The sequence below is a fragment of the Sander vitreus genome, chromosome 23 (genome assembly GCF_031162955.1).
Source record: "Sander vitreus isolate 19-12246 chromosome 23, sanVit1, whole genome shotgun sequence".
In the NCBI taxonomy this organism is placed as follows: domain Eukaryota; kingdom Metazoa; phylum Chordata; class Actinopteri; order Perciformes; family Percidae; genus Sander; species Sander vitreus.
Window position 1 is genome coordinate 17,544,942 of NC_135877.1, and position 21,455 is coordinate 17,566,396.

Consider the following 21,455-nt stretch of genomic DNA (forward strand, 5'->3'; position numbering starts at 1 on the left):
TGGGTCTGGAGAGGAGCAGCAGGGTGATCAGACAGTAATTGGTGTATAATTGTAGTTCAGGCGTATTTAAATCTTTTGTCAGTATCCATCTGCAGAAAAATGGACTGAGACACACAGAGAGAGCCAAGCTGGTGGTCTGGCAGAGGAGACCAAGGAAATGTCATGACAGGCCAGTGCATTTCGGAATTACTGGTCACATTAAGCAAACGTTTGCATTTGTTCTTGTATATTTTTGAATGTTTGAGACAAACCCTCAAAGATGTGTGACTTTGGAACAGTGTGGTGTGTTCTCTGTGTGAACTCTAAGCTACAGCTACATTATTTGAATTTTACATCCTAAATCGAGATGAGCTGCTCTTCTTATGTGGAGCCAGTATTTTTCTTCATTCCCTCCTCCTCTTCTTCCTCTCTTTTTCTTTCCCTCCTCCTTTTTTTTCTCTTTCTGTTGCTTTTTCGTTTTCCCTTAACTTGCTTTTTTTTTCTTCTTCTTCTTCTCGTCCTTTTTTTTCTTTCCCTTCTCCTCCTCCTTCTTCTCCCACCACCTTTTTCTCCTCCACCTAATCTCCACCCTTCCTTCCTACACCTTTTTTATCCAATTCTCCACCCTTCCTTCCTACACCTTTTTATCTTCCTCCTGTTCCTTCTTTTTCTCTTTCCCCCCTCCCCCTCATTCTCTACCCTCCTCTTCCTCATCCTTCATCTACTTCTTCTCCTCTTCTTGTCTTACTACTTCTCCGTCTTCTAATTATTCTCCCTCCTCTTCCTTTTTCTCTTTATTCTTCTGTATCATTATTCTTATTATCATTATTTCTATCATCTGTAGCAGTAGTAGTAGCAGTATTACTACTAGTAGTAGTAGTAGTAGTAGTGTTGGTGATGCCTACATTCTCATTTCCATATTTTGTGGCCTTCAGTCTAATCTGCTCATAGAAGTTGAGCTCAAACTGTGAAATGATTTATTATTTATCTAAAAAATATGACTAAAACGGCAATCTGCCGTCCAGCTCCATCGCACAGCAGCCAAACGGTCGGTCATCTCAGCTGTTATAGTGCCGTGCTCGGTCTGTAGTACTCTCTTGTGCTGCCCCTTGGTGCTTTAGGTGTAAATCTACTACACCTGGCATCGTGCCTGCACCACTGTATGGAGCCAATCCTCTTTCTCCCACAGATTACTGTTAGACCATTCAATCATTTTTCTTTATTGTACAATGGATTGAACCTCTGTTCCCAGATGTAATGGCATGGCTGACCTGTTCTTAATAGAATGCCTATATTAGATAAATTAAGTCAGTAATAGCATCTTAACACAAAAGAATAACACATAATGTATTTTATATGCTTTTTATGTAAATTTGTGTGTTTGCCAGAAGGGGAACAACCTACGTCTGTGTCTGTCATTAAGGAACTGTTCCATTTTCTTGGGTCATTTTTAACCCATACTTGTCTGGAACTACCTTGATTGTGTTGCATAGATTGCTTTTGATTTAAAATGTCGAAAATATGTACAAAAATCTTGTTTTTCACTGTGTGTAAGGTTGTAGGCTGTAATAGAAGAGATGACATTGTGGTCAAGCTTAATTGTGATCTAAAGTCTACATTAATCTTAGCCTATATGACTGTATTACTTAGTTACATATAATTGTGCTTTCCTGAACAGTTCTTGTCTATTTCAGCAGCTTTGATGTTTGACTTTACTTATATAATATGGTACAGGGGAGATCATTTATCATTGACATATCCATTTCAAATTTAGGATTTCTTCTTATGTACTGTAATTAAATGAATATCAGTTAATATGTCATTATCGTTGTAATTTAAACTCTAAAATATTGACGTAGGTATCGCCTCAAAAGTCAAGTGTTGCCCCGGCTCTAGTATTAAGACACATTTTGCGAAGGGGACTTGGTTGTGGTTGCTAGGAAGCCTTAAAACTGCAAGTAACATCAATTACTTGCAGTAGAAGTTTTTATTAGTGATTTGATTTTCTTCTTTATATATTCATTCCTCACTGTCTGCTCGCAGCCAACTACCATCCTACAAGCCCTGCTGCTTTATGTTGTATTGCAGCACTGTACCTTACACCATGGAGGGCTGTTGCAGAGTGTGTGTGATGCTGACCCATGCCCTCTTTTTCTTACTTTGCGTTGCTCAGGAGTTTGCTGCGCTGACCAAGGAGCTGAACGCCTGCAGGGAGCAGCTGCTGGAGAAGGAGGAGGAGATCTCTGAGCTCAAAGCCGAGAGGAACAACACCAGGGTGAGGACAGCATTGACACATTAAAAACATCTACTAAACTGATTACACAGCAACCAATTCATCTTTCCAAAGAGGTTTAATCTGCCACTGATTTAACAAGACAATTCTCTGAGGCATTCAGTGGGCAAAGATCAACTGTTGTTTGGACATTTTCAACCAGAAATGGAGTTTATGATGATGCTTGTTTCTTCCATATCTAACCGTTTTAAACCCGTTGCATTTCACAAGTTTCTCCAAAGTTTCCTAACTTGCCACAAATGTTCATGTCCGCTCCAAAAAGCCAGCTGCACACTGCGATAGTGAGCGTCCTGAGAAAGCTTAAGCTTTCAGGTGGGTACGGTTTAAAGGCTGTAGAAGCACTGAAGCAACCATGCGCACTGTCTGTTTCCAATGCCCGGGCATACCTCATTAGCTCCCCACATTTTGCCTGAACAATTTTTACACTAACTTCACATGGATGGCTGCTCAACAGTGAAACAAAGTCCAAATGGCACTGATGCCCTGCAGTGTCCAGGTCAAAGTATTTTGGGGGGGAGACTAAAGACATTAGCGGATGAGCTCGATTTTGCGGAGCTTGAAGGCCTGTGTCTTCACTAAAAAACATTTCCTTTTTTAAAGCAGTAAGCACACTCTGCTGTTGACAGATAAGACTCTGTTTTCCCTCCCCACTGCTTATTAAGTGTGGATTTTCAGTCTTGCACTATCTTTCTCTGTGTGGAGGCAGAAGATTTTGGCACAACAGCAACTGAGAAAAACAGAAAGGAGGGAGGTAAGAAACAAGAGACGGGGACAGACAAAAGTCATTTTCGCCTCTCACTTTATTATCACCTTGAATCTTCCGATGGGCAATTGCCAAGCAATTTCAATTAAGCTTGGTTTTGTCGCTGTTAGGGTTTTACAGTTCATAAAAGTAATTGGACTGAGGAGCTGACAACAGATGTGATGACAGTGGAGAGACTTTCATGGTTGTTTTAGATAAGCATTACAACTAAATGACATGCATGTACATTTATAGACTGGAGTCATGCAGAGACAAGATGACACAGAAAAAGGAGAGCAACAGATAAAAGATCAACATATTAATTGAACAGGAGGACACAGGAGTACGTATGTAGACACGGTGGCTGCTAATGAGGCTTTCAAGAGACAGTTGTATTAGACAGACAAGAGAAAAGACACCGAGTCTTCCTTCAACCACAGTAGAGGTCTGCACAGGGTCTTTTTTTAACCCTGCATGCACTTACTCCTACAGGACCACCCACTCCTGCAGAGATTCTGATCACTTCTGCCTGCTAAAACGTTTTCTATTTAAATTGTGTTTGCCCCATCCTGCAGGGAAAATAATATACAATAGTTAAGAGCAAAGAGGGAAAAAAATCATTATGAACTGTTTCCCTTAAAGTCTCTTAAAGCTTGGCAACAGGTATAAACCAGATGCTTGATGCTCTGACTTCATGTTTTTGATTAGATTTTGATTTAGAGATGGCAATTTTGCTCTACTTTTGTTGCTTTATTTGGAACCACATATGGATGCAGGCTTACAGGAAAAGTTCAGCCTTTTTGGGAAATGTGCTTACTGCTAGAAGATCAGCACCACTCTTATGTCTATCCCGTAACTATACTGTGACAGCCAGCAGCGGGTTAGCTTAGCTTTGAACAAAGACTTGAAACAGCTATCCTGGCTCTGTTCAGAGGTAACTAAATTATCTAGTTGTTAAACTGAGCAAAGTAAATTAGCAACCATGAGTATGTATTTATTGTCCCAAATGCAAAGAACATTATAAACCAAGAATTCGATAGCTGGGTATATAAAAGATGTCAACAAAACATAACTATACTCAATAAAAGAAAAGAACCAAACAAAGTGTTAACTGAACAAACTGACATATATAGTGGTTTGGCCAAACCAAATAACACACAAGGGTAACCAAAAGGACACTAAATACAAAGCAAAACTAACTAAACCCAAATCCCCCCCCATGACATGACAGCACATGGTTTGGCCCGATGCACCTTTTGCTCCACCAGGAAGTGACTTCCCTCCAAAAACCAAGGTAACTTGAAGACAAAAAAAACAATGGATTAATATAACAAACAATTGCCTGTGTATTCCTACAGTGTTCAAAGTAGTGCACTTGATATAAACAATGTAGGGTTAAAAGCAACTCATACCAACTATGTGATGTTAATTGTTTAGTTGTGGTTGAACCTGTGTAGGGAGCAAGCTAATGAAGTGAGAGAGTTTGAATTGGGATATGACCATGTGTGGCTGTTGCATCACACTGAGTAAGAAAAAATGCAGCCCCTTTTAGGTCACTAGTGATACCAAGTGGGGACTTTATTTCCTAACCAGTGGTTAACCACAAAATACATTGAATTCATCTGCAGCCTGTTGGGCAGCCATGTTTAGGCTAGGGGAGTGAAGGGATGTCAGGGATGAAGCCACTGAGGTTTTTTTCTAAGAAAGAATAGGGGGGCCATTTTGAGCTGGAACTTTATCCTCTGACCAGATCATTATCTTGGGGATGTAATATCATGTCCTTGGACAGTTTCCAAGCGGGAATTAAGCATTGAGATCTGCATCACCACAAAACTGTTTGTGATCTGGCACCAATGATTCACAAGGGGAAATGAAAGCAGATGATCCTACACACTGATCTCACACGTGCAAGAAACAGTAATGAATAACGTCTTATCTCTGCAGCCAAACTGGTATTCTTTCTCCCAGTCACATCCTGGTTATTTACTCCAAGCTATTGTTGTTGCTGTTGTGTAGTTTTCCTGAAGTCAGCCCACCAGCTCTGCAGCTCATTTTGTACCTAGCAGCCTAGATTAGCATAATCCATTTCTGGTGTTGCTGGAAGGTTTGCAGTTACTTGCATCGTTCATACCTTTACTCTAAAAAGCCACTACTTGTACAGAACAGATTTCCCTAGCAATAAAATGGACATAATTAATAAAAAACTGTAAATTACTGGTTGTGTATAACATTTTCTTAATGCACACCTGTTAAAATGATTAACTTGGGTTGTAACTCTTAATACCTTAATTAAATGGAATTATCCATTTGTAACATTGTGGATGATGATGGTAATTATAACATTGTTGATTTAATTTAATGTGAAAGATTATGTTGATGGTAAAAAGGTTGGATGCACTTTAAAACGCAGCTCTAGAACCACTTAAGTTTTTCTGCACATCTGACTTGGATTACTTTTATATTATTTTTTTTATTTATATGGTGGCCTCATTATGTTGTTGATATGTCTTTTGAGGTCTAGGAGTGAGTCTGATGACGCACACATTAAAGGTCCCATGACATGCTGCTCTTTGGATGCTTTTATATAGACCTTAGTGGTCCCCTAATACTGTATCTGAAGTCTCTTTTATATAGACCTTAGTGGTCCCCTAATACTGTATCTGAAGTCTCTTTCCCGAAATTCAGCCTTGGTGCAGAATTACAGCCACTAGAGCCAGTCCCACAATGAGCTTTACTTAGTATGTGCCATTTCTGTGTCTGTAGCTTTAAATGCCTTTGAGGATGAGAGAGGGGGGGCAAGGTGGAGGGTGGGGGTGTGGCCTTGACCAACTGCCATGCATTGCTTGTTTTCAAGCCATGATGTCTCTCTCTTTCTCATGGGCGGGCCAAATTCTCTGGGCGGGCAAAGCAGAGAAAGAGGAGGTAACCTTCCTCCTTGTGACGTCATAAGGAGCAAGATTCCAGATCGGCCCTTCTGAGCTTTCATTTTCTCAAAGGCAGAGCAGGATACCCAGGGCTCGGTTTACATCTATCGCCATTTCTAGCCACTGGGGGACCATAGGCAGACTAGGGGAACTCACATTAATGTTAAAAAACCTCATAAAGTGAAATTTTCATGCCATGGGACCTTTAATGCTTTGTTTTAGTCTGCCAGTGCTTGCAAAAACGCTTATATAAATTTAAAGGGAAAACGGAAAACTCTTACGCATTTGGATTATCTCCCATTACGCCATTATACTGCTGCAACAAGGATTTAATTTTTTCCAATGATGATGATGATAACATTGATTTCTCCCATGTGTCTCTTCAGCTACTGCTGGAGCATCTGGAGTGCCTGGTGTCAAGACACGAGCGGTCACTTCGCATGACGGTGGTCAAGCGGCAGGCTCAGTCTCCCTCAGGAGTCTCCAGTGAAGTTGAGGTCCTCAAAGCACTCAAGTCCTTGTTCGAACACCATAAAGCCCTAGATGAGAAGGTAAGTCTTCATTACAGCAACATTTTGTGTCGATGTTTTTGACATCACAGATTTCCATGTATGTGTGTGTCCTCTCATAATGAGGTAGATCAACAGCTCATATTGTGAGATCCCTGTTCAAACATTTTTACATTACTGTATGTTGCCATCCAACCTAATTGGCAACCATTTCATTAAATGCTCAATTGCTATCCTATAGAATCACTGAGATGGTGACATATCTCAGAGCACCAGAGCAGAGCACCAGCAATAGTTTCGGCGTCCTGTCTGAATCTTCCTCATCTACAAACCAAACCTGGTACTGTAGTATGAGAACTTAGTTAAGTGAAGCTTGACTTCCTACCTTGTGTCAAACTTTGATGCTAAGAGAGAAGTGTTTACTAATGGCTACTGCTACCACTGCTACCTCCACCACTCTATCCACCACGGCCTGTGAGAGCTGCGTCGGTTTTAACGATGACTGTGCACTGCTACTTAAGGCAAATAAACAAATAACCGACCTTAAAGAAGACATCCAACGGCTACCCGAGGAACTTCGGAAGAAGTACTCTTTACTGTCCAGTTACATCGATCTGGCCTGTGGACAGTCTCAGAAGCTGGCTTTGCTCGACTCAGTCCTGCAGTCCGTGGCGTGGGACCCTGTCGCTTGTCAGCGGCCCTCCTCCTGCTCTACTCCACACCATGGGTCAACTTGGATGGTGTCAATGATGGGTCAACTTTAGCTGGTGAAACCCGGTCCACCCGGTTGGTGCCTCTGCGCCTCCTCTACGACCGGACCAGGTCTCATCCACAACGCCTGTCAACCCCACAGGCCACCCTCCGCTGGTAGCGGAAAATGCCGACGGTGCCCAGGTTCCTGAAAAACCCAGTGGAAAGTCAGTTCGGCGGCCTTCCTCCTTGACCTCCTCCGCTCGGCGCAGGAGGCCGTGCTTCGTCACTCTGGTGGGCTTCCTCGACCGGACCTGGCAGGTAATCCTCCACCCGGTACCGATGCAGTTCACAAAACTCTCCTGTCCTGTCATGCAGTGTAGTCCGTACACCTTTCCTCACCCCCTCTTCGCCCCCACAACTCTGATAGTGGGTGATAGCATCACCAGGAACATGCTCTTTTTCAATGCCATAACACGCTGTTTTCCGGGAGCAACAGTCCCAGTCCTCCTGGACAAACTGCCCGGTCTACTGCAGTCTCTCCTCCTCCAGAACTCGGGTGATAATCTATGTGGGCAATAACGTCATGGCACGTCAGGAATCTGAGCTGACGAAGGATTTTAACGACCCTTTTAGCCTTTTAGAGCGCTGTGGGAAATCTGTGTTTATCAGTGGTCCCCTGCCAACGGTGCGCACAGCCCTTCAGCCGACTACTCAGCCTAAACACCTGACTCCAGTCCACCTGCTGTGGCCATAACTTTAGATTTATTGACAATTTTAACCTGTTTTGGAACCGCTGTCGCACATCACTCCAATTCTATACTCATTACATTGGCTTCCGATCAAGTTCAGGATCCAATTTAAAGTTCTTGTTCTGACTTATAAAGCTTTGCATGGTCAGGCACCTGTTTATATCTTGGACCTGCTCCCATCCGTACACTACTAGCAGGTCCCTCAGGTCTTCTAACCAGAGATTACTGGTGGTCCCACGCACTCGCTTAAAAACTAAAGGTGACCGTTCCTTTGAAGCGGTGGCTCCAAACCTGTGGAACGCCCTTCCTACTGTCTTACGTTCTGCAGTCTCTGTTGAAGCTTTTAAAAAGCAGCTGAAGACACATTTGTTTAAATTTGCTTTTGACTCATGTTTGTAACTTTGGGTTTTTGGTTTTAATCTTTTAAATGATTTTCATTGGTCTTTTAATTATTTTTTCCTTGCTTATTTTCTGTTGGATCTTACTGTATTTTTACAAATGTTCATCATGTGAAGCACTTTGTGACTTTGTCTGTAAAAGGTGCAAATAAACGTATTATTATATTTTGCTGCCACAGTGTCATCTTTGTTTACCTGGTATCATTTGTTGGTTTTGGTCCCAAAGGGTTTCTCCCGCCTTCTCACAGCCTGTTGATTTATGACCTTAGTCCCCTGTGTGATATCACCACAGCCCCTGTAATCCATTCATCCTCTCCTCTAAAAGCCATTATTTATAAAGTATGTCCAGCGACATGCTGTTCAGTGGAATAAAAGCCGCCTTGGGCAGCTGGGGGGAGCCATCCCGACTCGGACCTTGGCTAACTTCTAATCCAGGATCAACCCCCTCTGAGATCTGGCACGCTATTGGGCCACAGCAATGGTGGTCCAAGGTCACCACGCTGTGCAAGTAACTGCTCCATCACAGCCGTGACAATCCTAGAAGAAGACGAGTTCGCTCTGAGTTTCCCTGAGTTCCCAGAGGAAGAGAGGAGCGTCGGAGGGGGGGATTTCATCCCAGCAACTGGTGCTTTTAAGAGCAAAAAAGCCTCAAAACGCTGCTTTGAAGCCACAGCAAAGTGTTATTTTATATATAAAATAGGGCATCTGTTTCTTCTGCAGCAGTGGGGCTTCTTTTCTGCTGTGTTAACCCCCGATTGCCTTGACTGGAATTTAAACAGTAGGCATTAAGAATGCATTCATCTGTCAGAGCCTTTGCTATCAGTCAGCTCAATGGAAGTTAATTAAATGGTCCATTAGAGACGAGATCTGCAGGAAGATCATCACCCATGTTTTTTTATTTTTTATTTTCAGGTAAGAGAGAGACTACGGGTGTCACTCGAGAGGGTGTCCGTCTTGGAGGAGGAGCTCACAGCAGCCAATCAGGAGGTAAGAGCTGCCACAGCTATTATGTTGAAGATAATGAATGTTGTATATTTCAATCTTCTTTAGTATCTTAGTATCATGGATGGATGGATGGATGGATGGATGGATGGATGTAACCATTAGTACTAAATTGAAATATGGAAACAGAAATTGTGCCAGGCTGTTCAGAGATTAAATATGTACAATTCAGCGATCAATTCAAGAGTGAAAATGTAGTGTAGATTAACTGAAATATGGAACCATGCTGCGTGAACAGGAATGCATTATATCCAACATGTGCACATGTACAGTACATGGTTAGCAGTTTTATATATTATGATTTACATTTTATTATAGAATCAGGAACAAACTTAAATGCACGGTAAAAGTGCTGCAAATATACAGGTCATATTAACTGACAAACAAAAGCAAGGCAGGTTTTTAAAAAATACACTGAGGCGGTGTGATGTGTTTAAAGTGTGATACCTACCAAAAAAAATCAATGGAAGAATTAAAAACCAATCACGTAAATAAAGAGAGTTTTTAAAAAAAGAAGTAAAAAAACACCAGAAACCTGACAAAGACAAAATTAAAACATTAATAAAACGATAATATAAAAAGTCAGCAAACTTGTTACTGTAGCACACTGTACATTTAAACGTATCCATATTCAGACTCACAAATGTACATAATTATGTACTGCTCTTTTATGTGGATGTAAATCTAATACATACTGTGATGTGTCCAGATATGTGTCCTGAATTTTGTATCAACTCAAACACCCAGTGCACTTCTGCAGGCTTCACTCGCCAGTGTGCACATGAGTGGCTGAGGCATAGCGCTGACAGAAGAGTGACCACTTTTGCAATGGTGGCCTAACTCCTCCTGGCTCGGGCAGGCTGAAGTGCCAGAGCAGCTCTCGCATTGCAGATGGTTGTGTTCCCGCTGAGGAAAGACCCTCAGGCTTGCACTTCACAGCCTGTCAGACATGCCAGTCTGACACTCAGGCCTAGAATAAAAGTTGGTAAGCAGAGGAGAAGAAAGGGAAGTGAAAAGCAGAGGGGGAAAAGGTTGGGAGGTGTGTGGAGTAGGTAGTGGGTGGAAGGACAGACAGCGAGGTTGCGAGAGGAAAGAGGAGGAAATGCAAAAAGAGCAAAGACAGATATAGAGATGGCAGGTGGGAAGATGAGGCAAGTTGTGTGCGGAGGTGTGTGTGTGTCAGTGAGAGGGTGAAGGAGAGAAACACAGATAGTAAGGTTTGACAGACAAACTGTTTTTGGTGAGTAGATGATTGAGTTGCTTGTGGGTTGAGTTGATTCTGAATCCAAGATTAGATGGTGTAGGATCTGGGCAGAAGGTGAGAGAATGAAAAAAGGAGTGAATAGTTCAAAAAATAAAATAATGTGACAGGCTGCTGGTTCCCAAAGCGGTCTGTCATTTTTCTTTTACAGCTTTTGGACAAAGTCTGCTTTTTAAACTGAGAAGTCCCTGACAGACATCTCAGCAGAGGATGTAGCACTTTGAAATTGTTTATCACATCGCACAGCCAAGGTTGAAAAGAAAGTACATCTGAGGGGCCATCCCTCGTAAATGGTTAACATTACAGTTGTCACTGCGGTGGACAGATGAGTGATTGGACCTTGAGGCGGCGGAAGATGCTGTTAAACCTGCTTTTGCAGAATAAAAATGGCCACGCTTCAGAGGCTCCAGGGAGGCGGGCAGAGCTGCCAGCCAGCGAACCGGTAATTGATTTGTGATGGAGGTCTGGTATGAGTCCCTTCTCCCTATTGGGGTTTGGACTACACGGCCAAGCCAGATGAAATGAGCGCCCTTTGACCTCATGCAGTGTTTAAGTGGCCACACACTGATTGCTGATGGTGATTGCAGTTTGCAGTTATGGAACAAACTTTAATACAGACTGTGTTGGAATCTATCTGAGGATAAATAGTTGTTTGCTGTTTATTTATAGGGGACGGTGGACATTAATCAACACTGTGACACATTTAGATATACAAGTATATAAAAGTGTCAGGGCTTTCTCAACAGCTAATTTGCACCTGTAGTCTCATCACAAGTAGAAACGGACAAGACAGATAAAATAATGATAATGGTGATAATGTGATTAACAACTTCTATAAAACCCATAGCAGACTAAAAGAACTCCATGTCATCAAGTAACTTTATTTATTGTTGAGTCCACAAAGTCTTGTTTTCTTTAAAGCCCTTGAAAACCTGATTTTCGATGTTAAATATTACTCTATAACATTAAATAGTCATGATGAAATAATCAAACTTAAAGGTTTAACTCAGTTTGAATGACAGTGGCCTGTCAACGTGAGCAAACAACCCCACAACTGTCATCAGATTTGATTGAAACAGCGCTACATTCAGAAGTATGCGACATCACCTTTTTCCCCGCCAATTCAAACTGGTGAGAAGAACACAGACAAAACGGCGAAGCCAGAAATGTGTCAGGTAAAATAAACAATTGGCTAAAAATGGTTGTGTTCATGTAAGACTCAGCCCTTCGGAGTATAAAGATAAGAGACAAAATACATTTTTCAGAGCTTTTAAAACAAAATCTGCCAGAGAAATGACAAATTGAATAGATCTTTTTCACTTCTTTTAAAAAAAAAAAAACTAGACTTTTAGGACTCAATAGAAAAACAGCTCAATAACATAAAGGAGGTCTGCCTTGGGACCAGTCAAGTCTAAGTAAGATGGAAGACTTTGTCAGAGGAAACATGTTCCAGTTTTATTCGGCCTGTTCTAATCCCGTGTGGTAGCTCTCACATCTTTCCAAAGCAATCCCAAGGTACCAGGCACATTTAAACACAAAATGAACTCCCTTTTCAGCTAAAAAGAAGTGTACTTTTTTGCTTTCCGGACTTCGGTTTGAGTATATATGTGTTTTGTGAGTGTGAGTGTGTGTGTGTGTGTGTGTGTGTGTGTGTGCACGTGTGCACATGCATTTGCTCCAAAGTGTATGATTGATTGTAATTTAAGCATATTGCACTAGAGACGTGCATGCCCCCAGCTCTCACCTTGACTAAATCAATCTTTTATACTCTAAGCACATCCCCCACCCCCCAAACCCTCCCTTCACTCCTCTTCACATTTGTCCAATCTCTCCTTCATCACATTACCTCAGACAGTCCTCTCCATCCAACACAGAAGTGCTAAAGAAAGATAAGGAAATCACGATGCTGTGCAGTAAAAAGGCCCACCTCGTGCTTCTTGTCCCTCCGCTCCCCCTCCGTCAGATGTCAGCCTTTGATGAGAGGTAGATCAACATAAAAAAGAAATAATAGGCGCCATATTCATTTTGCATCTGTCAAACTTCTCCTCTTTGTAATTTCCGAGCTGGAGATGCATCTGCAGCACTCCATCATTTGTTGTGCCTCTCTGTCAGGGGTGGTGTTAGCGTTTGATCTCTGTGCTGGAGAAATTGCAGGCAATCTCGGAATAATGGTACAGAAACATACGGAGGCATAATTATGCCCTCGTTAAAAATAATAAACAGAGACGTTCTGTAGTCGGTGTGAACCAGCCAAGAAGAGCTGTTGTCAGTGAAGTCTGAGGCTGCAGAATTTATGTCCGAGCTTAATGTGAGGTAAACCCTGTGCATTGTGGATAGGAGGAAATCATCTTTTCCCGCCCTCTGTGAACAAATCCCAACATCAACTGACTCTCACTTTGATGTCAGTAAGGGCAGCTTAGGATTTGAGTTTAAACCAGATCATGTCAAAGTCACGTCAGAGGAATTGTTTGTTTTATTGACACTCGTGTCATTGATTTTTCCAAGGCTTCCTTCGCCGTTTCATTCACAGCAAACATCTGTTGCTGAGAGAAATGCAGTTTTTTCCTTCCTTCCTATAGAGGAGCAGATTTTCAGGCATTGCACATTGTTTGTTCTGATCAAAGATTCCAATAACTGTATTGTCAACTCCTTTTGAAGCAAACCGTATGAATACTACAGATTATATTGTGATGCATCTAATAACAGATACAGTACCTAGGGCTGCTTGGAAATTGAACTACAAAATAGGAATAACATGCAACTTCTTGGGGGATTCAGAGATTTTTCGGAATACTCATAGACTCAAACGGCACGATGCAGCTTTAATCACATCGTGCTAACAGCACGGGACATGTACTGTAGTTTTTGGCTGTTGTTTTTTGGAGTTGCTTTTTGGCTGGTGCAAGGAATTCGTTTTTTACTTTTTAAACAGAGAAGAACTGTCCTGGCAGGGTTCAGAGGACTACGTTCCGTGACTGTGTATGTTTTTTTTGTATGATGACTCTTAAAGGGAAATTCCAATTCATTTCAACTTGGGTCATAAATGGACTTTTGGCCATAAAAATAAATAATAATAGTAAGGGTATTGAAGGGAAAACACTAGAAATGATTACAGAAACTGTCCATCACAGTTTTACAGACGGACTTGACTCAGCTTTGACCTACTATACTTACTATACCCCTAATACTGTATCTGAAGTCTCTTTTATATAGGCCTTAGTGGTCCCCTAATAATGTATCTGAAGTCTCTTTTATATAGGCCTTAGTGGTCCCCTAATACTGTATCTGAAGTCTCTTTTATATAGACCTTAGTGGTCCCCTAATAATGTATCTGAAGTCTCTTTTATATAGGCCTTAGTGGTCCCCTAATACTGTATCTGAAGTATCTTTTATATAGACCTTAGTGGTCCCCTAATACTGTATCTGAAGTCTCTTTTATATAGGCCTTAGTGGTCCCCTAATACTCTATCTGAAGTCTCTTTTATATAGGCCTTAGTGGTCCCCTAATACTGTATCTGAAGTATCTTTTATATAGACCTTAGTGGTCCCCTAATACTGTATCTGAAGTAACTTTTATATAGGCCTTAGTGGTCCCCTAATACTCTATCTGAAGTCTCTTTTATATAGGCCTTAGTGGTCCCCTAATAATGTATCTGAAGTCTCTTTTATATAGGCCTTAGTGGTCCCCTAATACTGTATCTGAAGTCTCTTTTATATAGGCCTTATTGGTCCCCTAATACTGTATCTGAAGTCTCTTTCCCGAAATTCAGCCTTGGTGCAGAATTACAGCCACTAGAGCCAGTCCCACAATGAGCTTTCCTTAGTATGTGCCATTTCTGTGTCTGTAGCTTTAAATGCTGTTGAGGAGGAGAGAGGGGGGGCAAGGTGGAGGGTGGGGGTGTGACCTTGACCAACTGTCACTTTGCTTGTTTTCAAGCCATGATGTCTCTCTCTTTCTCATGGGCGGGCCAAATTCTCTGGGTGGGCAAAGCAGAGAAAGAGGAGGTAACCTTCGTCCTTATGACCTTATAAGGAGCACGATTCCAGATCAGCCCATCTGAGCTTTCATTTTCTCAAAGGCAGAGCAGGATACCCAGGGCTCGGTTTACACCTATCCCCATTTCTAGCCACTGGGGGACCATAGGCAGGCTGGGGGAACTCATATTAATGTTAAAAATCCTCATAAAGTGAAATTTTCATGCCATGGGACCTTTAAAGTATTTGTGCGCACACACCGTTTTCGTGTGGAGAAAGGAATTACTACTAACGTTTCCAAATAAAGTGCTTTGGATAATTTGGCTAAACTGATGGCTTGTTTTAACTACCTGGCTGATGTTCTGACTCCTCCTGTTTTTTGACTTTGACTTTGTTTGGTAGTGATGTTGTGAGTTCCTAAATCAGCAATCACTTTCATGATTACAATCTTTTCAACCATTAATAGAAAGTATGGCCAAAAGTATAACAAAAAATACCTAAGTTGCAAAAAAAAATGTATTTGGCTCATGCGTGTTTTCACATAATCACAACCTGGATCAAGGTTGGACAAAAAAAAGGATAACACATAACTTAATAGGTCAATGTTGTCAAGCTGAGGCTCGCATTATAGCTGTATGTTTTTTTTTTTAAATTACTGCAGTGTTTTTCAAAGCTGCACTGAAATATGTGGAGGATGTTTCACAAGAAGTTGACATTTTTGGGAGGTCACTTTTTAGTGGTTTGCAGACTTCAAATGACTGTCTTAACTCCCACAAGTTTCAGGTTCTGGAAAGTCTTGTTTTGGAAAGTACAGGAGGCCCCACAAAGTCTCAGGGGCATTAAGTTGTTTATGAGAGACAAGTAGCAGCCAAGTGTCTACCTTTCTCTTCCCCATCGCGAGGAGAGCCATAATCACATGGTGTCTGTCAAGGAAGTACCTAATTATTGTTGTTGTCGGTCACCCCTCTGACAGGATTATGACTTTAGGACAGTTGCTTAAGGTGGTGAAAGGAGACACGCGGTCCGCAGAACATGATAATTATAGTGATTGTATCAGTGCTCACGTTCTTCCAGCTCCATGTTGGTTAAAGCCATCTTCCATAAATTCCTACAGAGAGGGACAGACTGTAATTTACTAGTGTTGCATAAGAGGGAAATGCGTTAATGCTGATGGGCTAATTCATGTTTAAACATTGAGGTTTCAACATGTTCTGATGTGTTGAGAAGCCACATTGAAGGAAATGCAATAATAAAACAATTTAAAGTCTGATCTTGTTTTTAATCTCAGCTCTCTTAACCTTCCAACATAAACTGTTTTTATGCAGGTATTCTGACATTGTGTTTATTTCAGCTCTAATCTGTGTGCTTGTTGCAATCTTGCAGATTGTGGCCTTACGGGAACAAAATGCTCACATTCAGAGAAAAGTGGCTTCCGGGGACGGAGGAGAGGACATACTGGAGGGCAGTGAAGCTCAACAGAAGGTCCATGGCAAGGTGAGCCTCCTTGATGATAAAATGGATTTCATTTTTTAAACATATGGATGGACACACCAGTTTTTGTCTTACCTGGCAGCACTAGTGGAGTAGTCATCTTTACCTAACACACATTTGGCACACGTCAACATGTACAGCAGGAGGTGGTAAAGCTCTGTATCAATATATCTGGGCACAGTTTATTATGGCATGCTCCAAACTGAACTGAGCTAATATAAGAAAATCTTTTAAGTTCTGATTTTACAACTGTTTTCTATGCATTTTATCTCGCTACATGATGGTCTAAATGCTTTTTAGACTGTACAATAAACGCTGCCAGGAATATTGTAAAATGTGGCTATATAAATACTAAATCCATTTATTTTTAATGTTTTTGAGCCTAAAAAATATCAGAATCAGCCTTTAAAAAAAACTCCCAGAAACGACACAAAATATTTGGCATTTATACGGTATCAAGCAAAACATTTTATTTATTTTTTTTTACGTCTTTGTTAAACTTGCATAAAAATGTAGGCTACCCAGTACAAAACACTAACCATAAAACTAGTAGAACAACGGCTTAGATTTAAGAAGCTATATTTTAAAATAAGAATACTTTGAAAGTTCTTGAAGCCTTGCAGTGAGATAGTAATTCTTAAACATAACAATATGAGCGACGCAACAATTTTTTTTCGAGAAAGAGGACATGATCTCGGTATCCTAAATTGTCGCTATGGACCTGGTTGCAGCTCATGTTTTATATGCTCCAAACATTTACACAATATTAAACATGCACATATTTACTTATCTTTTAAACAAAGATCGTTGCTGTCATTTATCTCCCTTAAATGTCTTCAATGTAAAAATCACATTCCGCCTGGTGTTTTAATTGTCAGGATGCTGTTATGAAATATGTTAATAAAAGGTTTCAAACATTTAGCTCTATTTAGTGTTTTGAAGGTGACCCACAGTTGAAGGAGAGCTCTTGCGTTGACCTTCCTATTATTATGCAGGAGCACACGTGAACCTGCATAGCTGACTACAAATGTCCCTCTGATTATTCATTTAAAGACCGAAGTGTTACTGGATAATACAAAACACCGCATCAGAGATCTTCAAAAGCCTTTTTACCTGCAGACAGCGCCGTCTGCATCTTACACAGGATACCTGGGTAGATCAATGGAGATGCTATTACTCGAGCGGTCTGCTGAACGGGGGAGATGAACGGTGGTTTAATGAGGAGATAGCTATCAGCTGCCCTGTTTTGTGAAGATAAAAGGAGTGAATATAAACGTGTGCTGTTTTTTAATTTGTGTGCATGTGTTTGCAAAAGCAAGTGTGTGTGTGTGTGTGTGTGTGTGTGTGTGTGTGTGTGTGTGTGTGTGTGTCTGTCTCAACTGCTAAAAATGTGTTCAGGTGAGAGAGGGAGGGCTGGTTATTCAGTGTGACTGCAGTCCCGGGGACCCTGATCTGCAGGACACATCGTCTTCTTGGAAGCACAATCCTCTCCACTTGATTCTCACGTGTCCTTTGGTTGTCATTAATGTAACCGGTAGAGAGGGGTCAGTGAGAGGGGAGGAAGGGGGGGAGTGCAGCTCTTGAAGTGCATATTGACCCACTGAGCTCTCATAGCTTTAGCATAGAGCTGGATCTGCCTGACAACCAGCTAACGCAGTACGACAGATGATGCCTTTTGCTTCACCCTTTTTAATTTTTCATTGGGCAAACATCCAGCAGTGGACCGGTCCTGGATATTTTTCACTGCTAATCACTCCTAGGCAGTGGTGGAAAGTAACTAAGTGCATTTACTTAAGTACTGTACTTAAGTACAAATTTGAGGTACTTGTACTTTACTTGAGTCTTTTCTTTTCATGCTACTTTCTACTTCTACTCCACTACATTTCAGAAGGAAACATTTTACTTTTTACTCCACTACATTAATCTGACTGCTTTAGTTACTAGTTACTTTACATATTAAGATTTTTGCACACAAAACACATGTAGTTTATAAAATATGTTGTGTTATTATAAAATAAACTACCCAACAATATATAGGCCTACAAGTACAGCTGAAATGATTAGACCATTAAACACTTGGTTGATAAGCAGAATTGTTTTGATCGTTTCCAGTTTAAAAAATGTGAGGATTTTTCTGCATTAAGTATTTTTACTTTTAATATTTTAAGTACATTTCCTGATGATACTTACATACTTTTGCTTAAGTAACATTTTCAATGCACGACTGTAACTTGTAACAGAGTATTTTTACAGTGTGGTATTAGTACCTTTACTTATGTAAAGGATCTGAATACTTCTTCCACCACTGCTCCTAGGGAACAGATTAACTGACACACTCTACAACTGGGTTACCTTTTACTTTTGGAAAACAATTACAGAAAAGAGTCTTTGTGAAAGATGGGTAAATGAAACAAAATGTTAGGTAGGAAAGCAAGCAACGTCGCTGCCATCTTTCCTTCATTTACGCCATGTCGGCAGAATAAGAACATGAAAATGTCACGTTTTTTGTACTTTTTTTGTAACAACTAGAAGGGGGTGAATGGTTTTTGCTATTCAGTTGTTGTATTTAGTGTAAATGATATGACATGAAGAAGGTATTATGGTCATTGCTAAGTAAATGGTTGGTAAAACAAAACTACACAAAGAAAAAGAAAATATTTTTTTTACGTGCAATTAGGAATACACACACTATAGAATACCACACTATAAACCTGTTAACTATAGCTGTCTAATAAATCCCTCTGAAATAAATTAAATGTATGAAGTAACATAAAATGGTAGTACTCGGGTGAAGTATAGCTACCTCAAAATTGCACCGTACTACACACATCTTTATTTTTTCCTTCCAAATTTTAAGAAATCCATCAGAGATGTCAGCATTGAATTGCACACTTTTGCATTACAAAATGTTATATAGTTTTCCTGAAATTGTGACATTACTTTCAAAATCTTCTTTTTCACATTCATCTTAAGAGTAGCCACACTTCATTTCGCTTCAAATGTTTGTTGTGTATATGAACAAAATAACCCTTGAATCCACTCAAATACAAGTGATACAAAATTGTGCAAAATGTCCGTCCCAAATAAATGTCCGTTGTTTGACCCACAAACCTCACTGGGAAGAAATTGGTAGACTACTATGTAGTCCTAACGTCACTGTTTCTCGAAAAAGACGGAACTTTTGTAGATGTAATTTCTCACTGCTGTGAAATGTACTCACCTCCATAATACTGGTGTGGCAGTAGAGGCAGATCTCTCAGAACCTGGGAAAAAAGAACCAAAACTCTGCTTGGCTCAACCAGGGGTATGTTAAGTGGGACAATGTGATTTGTATTTTGGCTGATCTGACCCTTAAAATGTATCTGCTCATGTGGATGCAAAACTTTGTCTAATCTCTTTTCAGGTTTTTAAAAAAACTTTCTCAGTCTTAAAAAAACTGGTGTCTAAATGTTATAAGACTGTGAAATGAGCACAATAATGGGAGCCACGGTTGCATAATGTATCATCGGTGGGACTGTTGAGACATTTTGCAATAAAGTCGAGCTAAAGCCTTAAAGTTGGTCCTTTTTCTTGCTGGAGCGCTGGTATTAACATCAGTGGTGTGATTTAGTGGGTTTTGTTCCCTGCTCGGGTGAATCATTGATCACAGGCAGCAGGCAGAGACGCCCAATCAGGTTTGTCCTCACAGATGGATGGCCGAGGACGGGCAGCTGGGTCTGATACAGCAGAGAGACGGAGAGAGATGGAGAATAAAGAGATCACTTTTCCTCAATCTTCACTTCCACCTGCTTTACAATAATTACATTTGAACATGTGGAGAAAGCTTTATTTAAAAGGGAGTGTTAAGCAGTGATAAAGTTGTTTTTGGATGCATTGTTCTTGGCTCTAAACCCATGCTTAAGTTGGATCTCTCCCCCTCATTAATCTACCTCATGCAGAGACTCGTGGAAGCTGCGTAGAGGAAGAACTCAGCATAATCTAATCGTAGTACTAATGCAAGTGTCAAAGCAATCTTTCCAATGGAGTCTGAAGTGATTCTCAGTCACCCAGTCTTTGTCAACATCAAAAAAACAAAGCAAGGGAAAGAGCCAAAGCCTTGAGCTCATGAACTTGAATTTATTAGAGTGCAAATGTGGGTAACTCTAAAAAAAAAAAAAAAAATGGTATCTGAAGTGGGAGCGAGACTGATTTCTCAAGGCCCACTTCAAAACACCACAGGAAGCCAGGGCATGACAGGAAATTAGAAATTTTTCATCCAGTTCATTCCAATCCTAATGGATCTATTTATCTGCATTCTGAGGTCACATTCCTGTTTCTAGTATTGGATATTTCCAATTATTTTTTACCTTCAGGCCCTGTGTGGGTAAAACACATTTTTTAAAGAGAAATCTATAAGAAAGTGGTGTGAATTGCAAATGTTAAAGCTACTAGAGTGTTGATTTGATTTACATGCATGTGCTGTGAGTGTCCTAAACCAAATGGGCCCATAAGACACTAAACAACAACAGCAAAGATGACCACATAGCCGTTCACAATGTACACATTTTGGATGACCAAACAAACCAGCACTCTGTAGCAATGCCAGATTCCTGATTAAACGGTATGTGGCGCAATGAAATACAATAACCGAGTTGTCAAACTGAAGCTAAAGCCGCTCTCCCTTCGTTCCTCATCTCCCCCAGCGCCTGTCCAACGGCTCTCTGGAGTCGGCCCACGAGGCGAGCCAGGTGGTGGAGCTGCAGGACCTGCTGGAGAAACAGAACTACGAGCTGGCCCAGATGAAGGAGCGCATGTCCTCCCTCTCTTCCCGGGTCTCCGAGGTGGAGCAGGAGCTGGAGACCGCCCGGAAGGACCTCATCAAGTCGGAGGAGATGAATAACAAGTACCAGAGGGACTTCAAAGAGGTTACAGCACACACACATTGGGTACAGGGAGAAGCAGGCAAAAACACACACACACACACACACACACACACACACACACACACACACACTTGCAAGGGAATAACAGTTGCAAGAGAGATATCAAAGACAGCTAGCAGTGGCCTAAAAAAAAACTTCTATTAGCATATATTCTCACGCTCCATCTTTATGACTGTATTTTTCACACACGCACACACAATTCAAGGCACTTTTTACAGTACAAATGTTTTTAAAAAGCCTTCAACGAGTCTTTCTCAAACAATCGCAGGCAAGCAAGTGAATCCCATAAATAGAATGCACAGACCACATTAGGCTGCACAAACACTTAAAGACATACACTTACACAAAACATCCAAAGGAAAGCTGTCTCGGCATCTGCCAATGTTTGGTTCTTAAACACCATTTCAATCTGGAGTGCCCAAGCACCAAACCAGCCAGTTAAATAAATGCCACTCTCCTGCAGAAATGAGTGTGTTTGTGTTATACATTGGCAATTTCAGAAGCCCAATCATAAGCC

General features: G+C 41.0%; 1 protein-coding gene across 1 annotated transcript in view; it reads left to right on the forward strand.

Annotated features, from left to right (window-relative positions):
• The first annotated feature begins 2,158 nt into the window (after positions 1-2,158).
• The window catches only part of ppfia2 (PTPRF interacting protein alpha 2), a 53,480-nt gene continuing 34,183 nt past the window's right edge, over positions 2,159-21,455 (forward strand). The window contains exons 1-5 of the mRNA XM_078242536.1: positions 2,159-2,254; positions 6,325-6,489; positions 9,200-9,274; positions 15,909-16,019; positions 20,699-20,920. Coding sequence (XP_078098662.1) covers positions 6,379-6,489; positions 9,200-9,274; positions 15,909-16,019; positions 20,699-20,920 — 519 coding nt within the window. The 5' untranslated portion in view covers positions 2,159-2,254; positions 6,325-6,378. The remainder of the gene's footprint in view (positions 2,255-6,324; positions 6,490-9,199; positions 9,275-15,908; positions 16,020-20,698; positions 20,921-21,455) is intronic.